A 14,519-nucleotide genomic window follows, 5' to 3' on the forward strand; every position below is an offset into this window, starting at 1 on the left:
AAGCTGTCCTCTTTCTGTGCCATCAGATCCATGTTTAAGTGGAGGTTCCTGCATGGATGGTGTTAATTCCTTCCACTGCAGCTGTCTGCCAGGCTTCACTGGGCCTCGTTGTGCTTTAGAGATCAATGAGTGCCAGAGTTCCCCCTGCAAAAATGGAGGCACGTGCACAGACTACGTTAACTCCTACACCTGCACCTGTCGGCCTGGCTATACTGGCATCCACTGTGAAACCAACATACCTGATTGCACTGAAAGGTGAGTGTATGTGTGTGTTTGAGGACTGAAATTTCTCAATAGGCCTTATTTAGCCTGCTCATAGGCCCATCTTGTATGTAAAATTCAAATCCATCTTTTTACTCATGTACACAGCTCTTGCTTCAATGGAGGGACGTGCACAGATAAAATCAATGGTTATACCTGTGACTGCCGCTCAGGCTTCACTGGCTCCCACTGCCAATATGAGGTCAATGAGTGTGACTCCCAGCCCTGCCTCAATGGAGGCATCTGTCAAGATGCCCTGGAGTCCTTCCGTTGCTCCTGCCCTAAGGGCTACACTGGCAACCGCTGCCAGGTAAACACACAAACTTTTTAAAGGTCCTTCTAAACCTTGAGTCTTCATATCTTTATGATTTTAGATTGGTAAATGCTCACAATTTTTCCATTCGCCTCTTGCCAACCCAGACTCCAGTCGACTGGTGCAGACGCTCATCTCCCTGCCAAAATGGAGGACGCTGTCGCCAAAAAGACTCTTCCTTCATCTGCGAATGTTCTAACGGCTGGTCCGGACGTTACTGTGATATCCATAGGGTTTCCTGCGAAACAGCTGCTCGCCAGAGAGGTATTTATATGTTCTGTACATTTGAACTCGTGCTCTTTGTTTGTGTTGTAACTGAGTAATTAAAACATTTTTTTTTCACAAATCTTTCTAATCAGGGATCCAGACTGATGATCTCTGTCACCATGGTGGTCACTGTGTTAACACTGGGAATACCCACTATTGTAAATGTCCTGCTGACTACACTGGGAGCTATTGCGAAAGCCAAGTGGACCACTGTGAGGACAAACCCTGCCGCAATGGTGCCACCTGCAGGGGATATGTGGGAGGATACCAGTGTGACGTGAGTGCATTGCTTTGTTGATATATTATGTGCTTCTCTGACAGATTTCAGCAACGTCAGTCTTCATGGTGCTTCATAATAATAGGGGAGATTATTTAATTGTCATCTGCATGTCATTACAGTGTATGCCAGGCTATACTGGACAGAACTGCGAGATAGAGATCAACGAGTGCCAGTCTCATCCCTGCCAGAATGGAGGCACCTGCATTGACCTGGTGGGACATTACATCTGCTCCTGCCCTCCTGGAACACTCGGTATGTGAGGATGTATTCAAGGGGAATTTTCATTTATTACAACATGTGAATAAAAGATTAAATAAAATAAAATATGCAAGTATTAATAATGATCTTTCTTTACAGGTGTTCTCTGTGAGATCAATGAAGATGACTGTGCTCCACCCCTGAGGATGCGCAATGCTCCTCCTAAGTGCCTGAATAATGGCACCTGTGTGGACAGAGTGGGTGGATATCGCTGCAATTGTCCCCCTGGATTCACGGGAGAGAGATGTGAGGGAGACATTAACGAGTGTCTCTCTAACCCCTGCAATCCCTCCAACAGTCTTGACTGCATCCAGTTGCCCAATGACTACCAATGTGTCTGCAAGCCTGGCTTCACAGGTTAGACAACTGGAGACTCCCCCTGCTTCTCAATGTAAATTATAAAATACTCTCCTCAAACTGTTGAGTTTTACCATCCTTGTGTTGTGTTTAGGTCGCAGGTGTCAGGGCAGGTTCAGTGTGTGTGAGTCTCAGCCTTGTCAGAATGGAGGAGCCTGTACTGTATCCAGCAGCTTTCCACTGGGATACACCTGCACATGTCAGCTTGTAAGTATACATTCACACTAAAGGTTAAAACAACATTTTGTGTATTATGGCATCTGCCTCTGTTTTGTGTTGTCACAATCTAAGTGTAAATATGATGTTTACTTTAGGGTTATACTGGACTCAACTGTGAAAGAAGCATGTCCTGTCGGGAGCTGTCCTGCTACAATGGAGGTAGCTGTGCACTTACCACAAGGGGGGCGCGTTGTACATGCAATCCAGGTTTTGGCGGGCCACAGTGTCAGCATCGAAGTAATGAAGGCTGTGCCTCCCAGCCCTGCCGGAATGGCGGTTTGTGCACTGAAGAGACCAGCTTCCCGTACTTTCACTGCCAGTGTGCCAGTGGCTATACAGGTAAACGGTGTGAGCAGAGCAGACCACTGGAGCCTCCGACACCCTCATGCCCTCTGGCAGACTGTCTTGGCAAAGCCAATGATGGTGTTTGCGACAGGGAATGTAACATATTCCCTTGTCACTGGGATGGTGGTGACTGTTCTCTAGCTGTGAACCCCTGGTCCCGTTGCTCACGCTGCTGGCGGGCCTTCAACAACAGCATGTGTGATGAGTCCTGCAACAACGTTGACTGTCTGTATGACAACTTCGACTGCAAAAACAAAGAGAAAGTTTGCAAGTGAGTTTTGTTCTTTCATTTGTTTTCCTTACTTATCACTGATCTGAAAACCTGAGCTGATCCCTGTGTTTTTGTCATCTCCAGTCCAATATATGAAACCTACTGTATCGACCACTATGCTGATGGACAGTGTGACCAGGGTTGCAACACAGGGGAGTGTGGCTGGGATGGCTTGGACTGTGCAGTGAAGGTTCCAGAAAAAATTGCCAATGGTGTCTTGGTTTTGGTTGTCCTACTGCCTCCTGAGGAGCTTCTCCGCACCGGCACAGCTTTTCTGCAGAAATTAAGCGCAATCCTACGCACTTCACTGCGTTTTCGGCTGGACGAGAATGGAGAAGCCATGATCAAACCCTACACACGCCAAGAAGCGCGTCTCAAGCGCGAGCTACAGCCTCAACAGGAGGTCATTGGGTCAGTCAGGCATGCAATACACAAAAATGCTGTAGTTTTTTATATAGATTGTGCAATACACTAAAATATGCCTTTCTGCTAATCCTACAGCTCAATAGTGTACCTGGAAATAGACAACCGTATGTGCGCAGAAGACTGTTTCCCTACAGCTGAAAGTGCAGCAGATTACCTTGGAGCCCTGTCAGCTGCAGAAATGCTGCGCTTCCCTTATCCACTCAAATCAGTCCGTGGTGAGTAAGGATACTTGAAGAACACAAAATGAACTATTAAGACTATGAGTTACAAATATTTGATAACTACTTTGTCTTCTCATCACAGGTGAAAAGATAACAAATCCCCCTGGCCCCATACCTGACTGGGGCAAGTTGATGCTGGTGGGGATAGCATCTCTTTTACTTTTGGTCATCCTTATGATTGGCATGCTGATCGCTCGTAGAAAGAGAGAACACAGTACCCTTTGGTTCCCTGAGGGCTTCTTCCTCAAGAAGGAACCCAGCAGCAACAAGAACCGGAGGGAACCCGTGGGCCAGGATGCTCTCGGAATGAAGTAAGTTATTTATTAGCAAATGTTAACACTAATGATTCTGTTGGGACTGGATCGCTTTAGCAAAACCATCTGGAATTGCTTTAGAATTGATTGTGCTTCCTTGTGTTTACATTGTTTAACACTTTATTCATCTGTAAACAGACACATGCCAAAAACTGTGGAGGAATCTCTCCTTGGCGATCACAGTGACCAGTGGATGGACTCAGACTGCCCAGAGGCTAAAAGGCTTAAGGTCAGTTACACAGCTTTTTTGCAATAACACATTTTCCTCTTTTTATAAACACTGCCACAAGATTGTGTATGTACATTTTATAACAACATTTCAAAGTCATTTAATTGAGTTTTCTCATTCTGTGACTTCAGGTTGAAGAGCCAAGCATGCTCTCAGACAGTGAGGATGCAGTGGACAGCAGGCAGTGGACACAGCATCACCTTGCAGCTGCCGACATTCGCGTGCCTCCCACCATGGCCCTCACCCCACCTCAAGGAGAGTTTGAAAGTGACTGCATGGATGTTAATGTCCGAGGCCCAGGTTGGTAGTGAGATAGTCAGAAATTTAAGATTACTTTCATGGTAACATCTGTTTTGATGAACTCACCGATTCATGTTTTAATCTCCAACAGATGGTTTCACACCTCTGATGCTGGCATCATTCTGCGGAGGCGGCTTGGAGCCTGAGATAGCAGAGGAAGAGGAGAGTGAGGAGTGTTCGGCCAACATTATCTCTGACCTTATCTACCAGGGTGCATCCCTTGCTGCGCAAACAGACCGCACTGGTGAGACAGCTCTCCACCTAGCTGCCCGCTACGCCCGTGCTGATGCTGCTAAGAGGCTGCTGGATGCCGGGGCAGATGCCAACGCTCAGGACAACACGGGACGTTCACCGCTTCATGCCGCAGTGGCTGCAGATGCACAGGGCGTATTCCAGGTAAACAGACATCAGCATGCACATGATTATTTAGATTGCTTATTGATCCCATCAGTGGTAGAATAAACAAGTGTTGTCTAAATTTTAATGTCAAATGCAATATTTCCCATCCTCCTAGATTCTGATCCGAAACCGGGCTACTGATCTTGACTCGCGTATGTATGACGGCTCTACTGCGTTGATCCTGGCGGCACGGCTGGCAGTAGAGGGCATGGTAGAGGAGCTGATCACTTGTCATGCTGACGTCAATGCAGTCGATGAATTGGGTAAGTGTGTGTAATTTTTCAATACACTGAGTGTCTTGATACAGATGTTCCCTATTTTTAGGAAGATTCACTGAAACGAATTGTTTGTTTCACTGTTTGTCATCTCTTTTAGGTAAATCTGCTTTGCACTGGGCTGCTGCAGTAAACAATGTGGATGCCACTGTTGCCCTGCTGAAGAATGGTGCAAACAAAGATATGCAAGATCTCAAGGTATGACATCCACACGCACTGTCTTTAACCACACTTTTGTGTCAGCGTGACTTACACAGAGATATAGTCAGATCTAACACGGCATCTGTTTGTTTTTCTTTTCAGGAGGAGACCCCTCTGTTCCTTGCAGCCCGTGAGGGCAGCTGTGAGGCTGTCAGGGTGCTGCTGGCTCACTTTGCAAACAGAGAGATCACAGACCATATGGACAGGTTGCCAAGGGACATTGCCCAGGAGCGTATGCACCACGACATTGTGCAGCTTCTTGATGAGTACAACACAGTAAGGAGTCCCCAGGGCCATGGGGGAGCTGGACACCACCTAAGTGGGGGACACACTCTGTCTCCTCTCATGTGCCCTCCCAGTGCCTTCCTCCCTAGTCTGAAGAACACCCCACAGGGAAAGAAGAATCGCCGGCCTGGGGCCAAGGGTTCTGGCCTGGGAGGCCAACATGGTGCCAGTCTGAAAGATTCAGTCAAGGCCCGTAATAAGAAGCTGACCTTGGACATGCAGAGTGCCTTACTGGAGAGCTCAGTTACCCTGTCACCAGTCGACTCACTGGACTCACCCCATGGGGGAGCTAGCAATGCTGGCTACATCACCAACCCCACTTCCCCTGTGGCTATGGCATCACCAGGGCTCTTCCACTCCTCCATGTCTGTCCCAAACACCCCAATGGTACATAGTAGCATGTTGGAAGGTGGGGGCCCCTTTGCTGTGTCTCTAGCCCAACTCAACGACCTGGGAGCTGGAGGGATGTCCTTGCAGGGACGTGTCTCGATGGCTTCAGATGTCAACCATGGCTATGTGCTGAGTTCCGGCCAGATGGGACTCAACATGGGCCTGGTGAGTCCTGTCAGTGTGCCCTTTGACTGGCAGCACCGGATGACCCCCTCCTCCCAGTGTGGTCAGCAGGTGGTGAATCTTGTGCAGAGTAGCCAGGCAAGCATGCACCCCCAGAGTCCAGCCATGCAGCAGCAGAACATGTTGATGCACCAGCAGCAGATCTACCGTAATGCCATGCTGCAGCCCACACCTGTTACCTCCACACCCACCATCAGCCCAGTCAAGCTTCCCTCCATCGCTGAGCAGCAGCAGCAACAACAGCAGCAGCAGCAGCTTATTAACCACACCATCACCAACCAGCAAAACATGGCCCGCATGGGCACCTCCACCCCACCAACACCCCAGACCTCCCAGCCTCCCCCATCCTTCTTCCAGCAGCAGCAGATGTCTCAGCAACCTTCTCAGCCCCAGCCTCCTGCTCAGCCCCCACAGGCAGCCACTCCAGTAGCCCAGCCCACTCAGGCTCTGCCCTCCCAGCCTAGTGGCAGCACTGCAGGAACGGAGGATTACCCAACCCCTCCCTCCCAGCACAGCTACTCATCCGCACTAGATGCCACGCCGAAGCATTACCTCCACTTGCCCAGTGAGCACCCCTATCTGACCCCCTCCCCGGAGTCTCCCGAGCCCTGGTCCAGTCCTTCTCCTCACTGCGTCTCCGACTGGTCAGATTCCACACCCAGCCCAGCAGTCGCTGGCCCGGCCCAGACCCAAATTACTCAACTCCCAGAGGCCAATGGCAAGATGCAGGTGTTTGCGTGAAGATCTCATAGCTCCTGCTCGAAAAGGGACCTAGGGTGAAAGAATTTGTGGACTGGCTCTTGGGCCTGTCTGTGTTTATATGTGTCAGCCTGTTTCCAAGATTTTCATTGGATTTGGATTGACTGTGTTTATCACAAGGACCGTCTGCTAGTGATTTTGCAGAGAAAAAAAAGTAAAGGGAAATGTGTGTTGTCTGAAAGAACAGCAGACAATTTAATGAAGTAATTCTGTCACAGATGGACTTGTTTTTTATTATAAAAAAAAAAAAAGTATATGAAGAAAACCAAGTCTTTCATTTCAAAGACTTAGGGATGCTCTCCTGGAAACTAACAAACATTTAAAAAGTAGACAAGAGAAAAAAAGTTAAATGTTGAAGGGAATTCATTTATTTTTATTTATTGTTTTTATCTCTCTGAACTGTTTTTTACTGCTCTTTCTGTCCTAATGTGTCAGCCCTTCTTATTTTATATGGCCTACATTTCTATTTAGGCAATATGGCAAGTAATGGTAAAGGAATATAATTCATCATTCAGACCAGTTAACAGATAGAAAGAGGATTTTTTTTCAGCATTCTTGACTGATATTTATTTAGGAAAACAACAGGTGGTAAGAATGATTAAGTGGTTCTAGCAGATATATATTGAGAGTTGCTCAGCAGTAGTGTTATGTTCTAATTTGATTGAATTGTGGTAATTGAATACTTTCTATTTGAGCATTATGAATAAGAATGTAGATGAGTGTCTCTGAAGCACTTCACGTGACCAGCCTCAAAATGGCGAGTGTGGGTCAGATACAGCATTAAACTACAATGGATATTTATGATATACTAGTGGCATCTTCCTCGTGACCTTTCAAAATAATTGAGCTGAGTAAAGTTTTAGGTCTTCCATTTCAGCTGTAGCTTCCGACTGACTCTACTGTCAGTCTGATACCGTCACTTCTGAAGCTCATTTCCATTCACTTTAAGAAACTGTTTCAAACAGAGACGCGTTTTGCCTTCAAAATCAGCCTCTCACTGCCCTTTTTAGTTTTAAGTTTTACTTTTTGTTGGTTTCATTTGTTTTATACTCTGTATATTTGTGAAAACCATGGATACCTTTTTTTTTTGTAACATCACTTCCGATGTACTAAGCTATGCTTATCAGCTGCTATTTTATATCACTCTTCCCTGCAAACATTCCTCCATTTTGCCTGTCTCGTTGAGTGTGGACGCTGCTCCTTCAGGCAGCATCCAGCACAGAGAAGATGTCAAAGTTGCGTCTGCATCCAGTCCGTCACTGGACTAAATGTAAACATTCCTGGACTATTTGTGGCAGTTAAGATCTCGTTGACACCCTCACCTCGTCTCACCTTGTGTGTGGTGGATTAGTGGTCAGTGTGAGCAAATGGCTGCTGGGCTTTGACTGCTTATGCCCTGTCACTCCTCAGGGAGGTGTTTTATGGCATGCAGTGGGACAGTTCCCCTTGCATCTACAGTAGCTTCCAGTCCAGAGGCCGTGGAGTTGCATCTTAAGAAGATTGTCAGAAGATACCGACGGAGAGAACACTACTATGTAGTGCTGCAACCTTTTACTTTTTACAAATTCTGAGATGACGCTCCATCCAGCTAACCTCATGACCAACTCTTTATCCCCACATGACCTGAGTGTCAAGGACAGAGCTCGTCCTCTCCTTGATGTACTGAAGACATTTCAGCATAAAATCGATTGATAATAGTAGATTTTTGAGAAAGTAACCATTGCATTTTCATTGTTGACACCATGAACAGAAATGAGTAGGCCACTACCCCTAGCTGTTACTTTTGTGGTGACCTAACACTGCCCCTAGTTGTGTCATAGACGGAGTTTATCTGTCATTCATTGTTTTTATCCTGTTCACAATAGACTCAGCATCTGTTTTTTGTTGGGTTTTTTTTTATTATTTTTATATATAACTGGTCTTTCATTTTCCCTACCAGGTCGCACTAAGTGTTTTGTACATTTCAACCTCCCAACTTCTGTTTGTAAATATGTTTGTTCTGGGTAGATCTTTGCTTGAGAAGTCTTATGTTTCTAAAATGATTGTTATGTACTAAAAAGGACAAAAATAAAATGTACTTCATTTAGCATTATTTGAAGCTGAGGCTGTGACTGATATTTCATTGGTCTTGTGTTATTAGAGCAGTCATAGATATTTTCTATCATTATTAATTTCTATACTTGTTTAAAAGTAGTTCAAAATCATTGTACATAAAACCTTTCCACGGTTTTTCTTTCTACAGTCAAAAGTTGTAAAATAAGTTACTTATAATAAAAACTGTAGGGAACTACATTTTTGTGTCCTCGTGTTCAGTGATTGTTTCATACTTTAATGGAGGATGTTCATTAATTTATGTCCTCATAATCATAGCGATTAAGATGAAATTGAAATGATCCAAGATCAAATATTTACCAGTCTTAGAGTGTTAATGTTCCTCTTTATAATATAACAGCCATGATAAATGTTATCTTTGAAACTCTTGTGTATGTTAACACATTTTTGATTTTGTAAATCAGAGTTAGAGGTAAAGATGTACTGGGCTTTGCTATATTTTACACTGCCTTATTTCATTTTTTTGCACGCCAGTACTACAGCTATAGGCAGAAAAAATAACCCCATAATGAATGAACACTATTTGATCTGCTTCCACCAACAAAATGTACAGTATAAGCTTCACAGTGGTAGCACTAGTTGTAGGATTATTGATTAAATTGTAAACTTAATGAAAATATAACCAAAACCTTTTTTCTCTCTCTCTCTCATTTTTTCACAAAGTAAAGAATCTAAGACGTCTTCTTTGAACACAAAAGGCTTCTTTTTCTCAAAATCTGCCCACACAGCCAGAACAACCTTCCACCTGACAGGTGTGGTGTATCAACATGTTGATTAAACAGCACAGGTGTGCTCAGGACCCGTCACAACAAAGAGACACTAGAATCTGCAAAAATCTGGAAAAGCCACTTATTCTAAAAGTAAAGTTTTATATGTGCACACAAGTTTTCTCCATGCTTGTGTAAGTGTTGCCTCTAAGAGGTCTGAGAACAATCACCTCTAAGGAAGAGCTTTGAACTGAATGTAGCAATGGAAGATTTTTAAGAGCTGCCCAGTACATTAAAGGAAACATTATTTATTACTTCCTTTTTGTGAGCCAGCCTGTCTGACAACTGGATAAATCAAATACAGTGTGGTACGAATATTCCCATACATTCTAATAGTTTATACCAAATCGTATCCGTAAAATATATACTCTGTGTATTATTTTATTGCCTTGCATTTGTTTGCTTGCCAAGAGTGGAATGTACAGTATAATCTTTTTATTCTACGAGATCAGAAAATGAACTCTTTTATTCTATGTTTCTGGTACAATACAGTATTTATCTGTACCAACCGATAGTAAAATCGAAAGAAAGACTGCACAGAGAGAAAGTCCATAAATACTATGTGCATATTTACAGTGCATGAGGAATTAAAATGTATTGCACAGACAACATGTTATGGCCTGTGCCTGGTCAGAGCTGCTCAGAAACAAACCAAGATGTATACCACAGTCAATCACTATGTACCAAGCATACCATTTACTGTCTATGGTGCAGTGAGGTCATTGTTTCTTCCCTGTCCGCCTCTGCAGCAGGCGCAGCACCCCCAGAGTGGCATTGAACACACTGTCATGTTTAAAGATCATCTTATAGAAGGTGTCCAGAGGCAGTCGGCCAGTCGGATCTGCGTGCTTCAGTGCAGTCATGGGCATGTACAGCCGGTTGGTCTGGTGACGCAGGGGAGGCTCCTTGGCTGTGATCACTTTAACAGTTTGCTGCATCATAAAAACAAAAAACATATGTCAACACTGAAAAGGGCAAAAACAATTATTCTTAGAGATCCTTTGAACCAGATTAGAAACATTAACTGTCATCACTTGCCTCAGCCACTTCCTCTGGTGTCTGGCCTAACGAGGCGAAGACCTTTTTGGAGTACGGCAGGTAAATTTCACGGAAGATCTTGGCGGTCTCCTCGTCCACCCCTGACAGATCCATCTTCTCAGCCTCCTCGTATACTTTCCTTTCGAACTCTGTTACCACAGGACCAGGCTCCACCAGAGTCGTCCTGACAGAGATATAATAAAGATGCATATAGTTTCAGTTGTGGGTCGGCTGCGTTAAGTTGTTACAGCTGATGTGTTTTCAGGGACATGTAATCACTTGATGTTAAACTTCATTGCTTGCACTGCCAGACTTTCACAAAATCCTTCCACGGCGAATTTGGAGGCAGAGTAGACGTCGTTGAACAGAAGCCCTGCGCAAAAAAAACCCACAACCCGTTAGTAACGTCTCAGCTGTCTTTTAACTGCTTCCTCTAAAACTGACACAAACACACCCTGTATGCCCATGACGCTGCTCATCACCACAATATGGCCGCTCTGCCGCCGCTTCATGTCAGGCAGCAGCTCCTTCACCAGCCGCGCCAGGCCGAAGAAGTTTGTGTCAAAGAGCTCCTTCATGGCAGCGATGCTTTGGCACTCCAGCGGTCCGATCATGCCAACACCAGCATTGTTCACTGCAACGGCAGAGAATCCTGTGTCATTATAGGAGACATCTTTAATTCACTTTATAGAAGTGTCTGTGAGGATGTGAATGAGAGGAGACAGACCGAGGACATCCACTCGTCTGTCGGGCAGGCTGTTGACACACTCTCTGATGGACTCTTCACAACAGGCATCTAACTCTTTGATTTCCAGCGTTTTGTTCAGGGAGTCACCTGCCGCTTTCTCCAAGGGCCCCCGTTTCCTCAGATCCCTCATCGTGGCAACAACTGCATCAAGTAAACACTGGCTGTCAGTAGCTGTGGATGATTCTAACGCTGGTTAAATCGTTTGTTGTTGCTTTAGATCCAGTATGTTCAAAAGCACAGTTCACTGCTAGGAAATGCACAAATAAGCACGTATTTATCACAATAGAGCCATAAAAAGCTTCATAAAGGTTATTGATGACCTGATAGGTAAATTATTTAAATTCAATAGATGTGCTTTGAATAATATTATAAATAATACAAGAACCGAATAAGGCTTTTATTAGTGTTCTTATATATTCAAACTGAGAATTTGATTATTAGTGTAAATAAATGTCTCATAATCAAACAATAAATGTGTTTATGATGCTATTATTAACTCTTACACTGCCTTGTTAACATATCTTTATAAAAAGGGCCTTATTACTATTTTATTTTATTTTTTTAAACTAACTAGCACTTCAATAAAGACCCCATCATCGAGTGTTTTGAGGTGGAAGAGGATGAATGACTGACCTTTAAACCGCCTGAACTCATCTTTGGCCAGACGGGCAGCAACAGCCAAGCCGATGCCAGAGGAGCACCCAGTTACCAGCACCCTCCTGGTTCCCATGGCTCTCTGACCTCTGACCTCAAGGCTCAGGAGGATCCTGACTGCTCGGTCAGAAAAGGCTGTGAACAGAGAAAAGTCATGAAATGAATATTACTCTGATCGTCATCCTGTACAGTAAAGACATTACTTTATGATTAATTGTAAAAAAAAAAAAAAAAACTCTTTGGTGAACTCCTTGTTCCTAAAATGGCAGGTGTATCTGTATCTATTCCAGTTCTCGGTGTCCTTCTTTGTTTTGAAAGTTATTTACAGTGTAATACAGTAGTATCTACTACACCAGATGAAGCTCATCTGTGTGCATGTTTTGCTTAAAGCGATTTATTTAAATCATCCGGCTGTAGAAGACCAACGTTCTCCCTGTGAAGCAACACTCAGGCCAGACTGCTATTTGTTCAAAGATTATAACGGCTCTAATCTGATTTATAGTACGTATCCTGGAATGTTTAGCTGCCTGCAACAACAAGCTTACTGCTTTGTGCACAGAGGCCCGACAGTCACACTTGAACTCTTTAACAGGGATAACAGAGATTATCCAAGAGAGTATGTGAGGTGTCACATTTTCAAGATGTACAACATGGTGACAGAATAATAACAAGTCTGGAAATCCAGTCCCACCCAGCAGTGTGTGATGCAATGAGTGTTGCTACTTGAAACTGCAATCAGGGAAATTCAGACCCAGATGAATGTTTTTCAAAGTAACACTGTCATGAATTCAGATGAATGGAAACTAGATAATAACAGAAGACATCAAGATTCAGATGTTTATGAGCATTATTTGCCTCCACAGATGTGAAGCTAAATGGAACCACTTACACCTCAGACTAGAAGCTGCAGCTTTAACATAAATATAGTGATGTAAAAATATAGTCAATCATAAAATGATCATTGCTGAACATTTTTCAAGCACAGTATCCTCCTCAGTATCACCTCCCACCACTCTACATCATCCGAAGTGAAAACAATTAAGGTCCCTGGAGATAAAATACACAATATAGTGACTGTGATTACTGCAGACACTGTAAATCCCCCACACACATCAAAGTCCGGACTCAGAGGTCTCTGGGTTTGTTTCTCGGTGCTGTTGTGATCTACCAACCTGTAGGGCGAGCAGCGCGTCCTCCGCAGCGGCAGACACGACACCGACAGACTGAACTGAACCAGCGGCTCGACAAAGTAACGTTACAGCTGCGTCCAGAGAGTCACAGGACGGGACATGCGGCTACATAAGCCCTGCGATTACCTAATAGGTCACTTAGGCCGACTCAGTATGTGGGAGTTGTAGTTCTTTAAGAGGCAACGACAACTGCAGCACAGTCGCACCACCTCACATCACCTAGTAGTCTGTAGATGACCCAGACTAAGAACTGGATCATGATTAGAGAAGGGAAACAGATGATGATGATGATGATGATTATTATTAGGGCCCGAGCAGGGAACCTGCAAGGACCCTATTGTTTTTGAAGCGATTCTTTATTTTATTTTATTTTATTTTATTTATTTATTTATTTTTTCTTCGGACGAAATGATTGCATTTTTCACTGCCTGAACATACCCGAAAACTCACCAAACTTGGAATATAAGTCCCACTGGGCGAAAAATTTTATAATCTATTGTCGTCCTGAATTTTCACCACTAGGTGGCGCTGTTATTAAGCACAGCGCGTTTTGGCTAATAACTCCCATATACTTTGTCGCACATTCAAAAACCTTATATCCACGCGTTCAGTGAATTGGGCTGTGTCTCGTGGTATAGGCCACGCCCATTTCCGCCTACCGTTTTTTTTTTTTTTTTTTTGCTACGTTGCAAAATGTCGAAAACCTACTTTTTCGAACTCCTCCCAGGCGATTTTACCGATTTGCACGAAACTTGGCACACCGACTCATCTGCAGACAGAAGAGTTTTTCTTTAAATAAGTTAAATAAGACACAAAAAAACCACATACAGTTTAGTGTATTTTTTTTAAGTACATTATGGAGCAATACACATTATTTTACCATAAATTATGTTCAGTTAACTATACATCTTTTTATTTTAACCTGGTGAGCTTGTTGTGGAATAATTAGATGGTACAGATAATAATGCAAATTATACCTACAGATTCATTGTACATATTTATTATGTTGTGAGAGTGTTTCTTATATTTTTGCTGTCATTTAACCTGTCAGGTAGTTTTTAATTTCTTTTTTCTTTGCAGTGTTTCTGAAGCAGTTAAAAGACAAACGTATCTGTACATATCTTTAATGTGAGGCTTCTGAGGAATGTGGACATTTTTACAATCTCATACCGTTAAACACTAAAGAACACACTGTCCTCCGTCCCTCCTCCATTTCTTCTCCTTTGTTTTCAGGTGTTTCACCTTTTGTTTTGTGATTCGTATCTCAGCAGGCTGGACTGAACTTTACTGTGACTCTCAACTGCCTGTGTGATAAATCATCAAAATCATAATGAAACTAAATGTTTAGATGTTGTACGTTTGTCCCCCTTGTAAAGTTTAATAAAACAGCTAAATAATAATAATAATAATAATCACTTAATAATTGAGAATGATATGACGTAACTTCCTGTGACTGT

At 43.6% G+C, this 14,519-nt stretch overlaps 2 protein-coding genes across 2 annotated transcripts in view; one reads left to right on the top strand and one right to left on the bottom strand.

Moving 5' to 3' along the window:
• notch3 (notch receptor 3) overlaps window positions 1-8,845 on the top strand; it is a 28,347-nt gene extending 19,502 nt beyond the window's left edge. Inside the window, exons 17-33 of the mRNA XM_037088558.1 lie at window positions 27-255; window positions 370-571; window positions 682-838; window positions 934-1,118; window positions 1,241-1,373; window positions 1,479-1,736; window positions 1,831-1,943; window positions 2,051-2,571; window positions 2,656-2,982; window positions 3,073-3,212; window positions 3,301-3,529; window positions 3,671-3,761; window positions 3,893-4,061; window positions 4,153-4,457; window positions 4,576-4,723; window positions 4,836-4,933; window positions 5,039-8,845. Of these exons, the coding sequence (XP_036944453.1) occupies window positions 27-255; window positions 370-571; window positions 682-838; window positions 934-1,118; window positions 1,241-1,373; window positions 1,479-1,736; window positions 1,831-1,943; window positions 2,051-2,571; window positions 2,656-2,982; window positions 3,073-3,212; window positions 3,301-3,529; window positions 3,671-3,761; window positions 3,893-4,061; window positions 4,153-4,457; window positions 4,576-4,723; window positions 4,836-4,933; window positions 5,039-6,535 (4,802 nt within the window). The 3' untranslated portion in view covers window positions 6,536-8,845. The remainder of the gene's footprint in view (window positions 1-26; window positions 256-369; window positions 572-681; window positions 839-933; window positions 1,119-1,240; window positions 1,374-1,478; window positions 1,737-1,830; window positions 1,944-2,050; window positions 2,572-2,655; window positions 2,983-3,072; window positions 3,213-3,300; window positions 3,530-3,670; window positions 3,762-3,892; window positions 4,062-4,152; window positions 4,458-4,575; window positions 4,724-4,835; window positions 4,934-5,038) is intronic.
• A 955-nt stretch (window positions 8,846-9,800) lies between these two features.
• Window positions 9,801-13,213, bottom strand: LOC119014165 (retinol dehydrogenase 8). The gene is made up of 7 exons (XM_037089119.1): window positions 13,045-13,213; window positions 11,852-12,007; window positions 11,198-11,359; window positions 10,925-11,104; window positions 10,750-10,843; window positions 10,471-10,654; window positions 9,801-10,364 (listed from the first exon to the last, which is right to left on the bottom strand). The coding sequence occupies exons 2-7, from the start codon at window positions 11,946-11,948 to the stop codon at window positions 10,152-10,154; spliced, it is 930 nt and encodes a 309-aa protein (XP_036945014.1). The 5' UTR covers window positions 11,949-12,007; window positions 13,045-13,213; the 3' UTR covers window positions 9,801-10,151.
• Window positions 13,214-14,519: the final 1,306 nt, after the last annotated feature.

This window comes from Acanthopagrus latus, chromosome 23 (genome assembly GCF_904848185.1).
Source record: "Acanthopagrus latus isolate v.2019 chromosome 23, fAcaLat1.1, whole genome shotgun sequence".
Lineage (NCBI taxonomy): Eukaryota > Metazoa > Chordata > Actinopteri > Spariformes > Sparidae > Acanthopagrus > Acanthopagrus latus.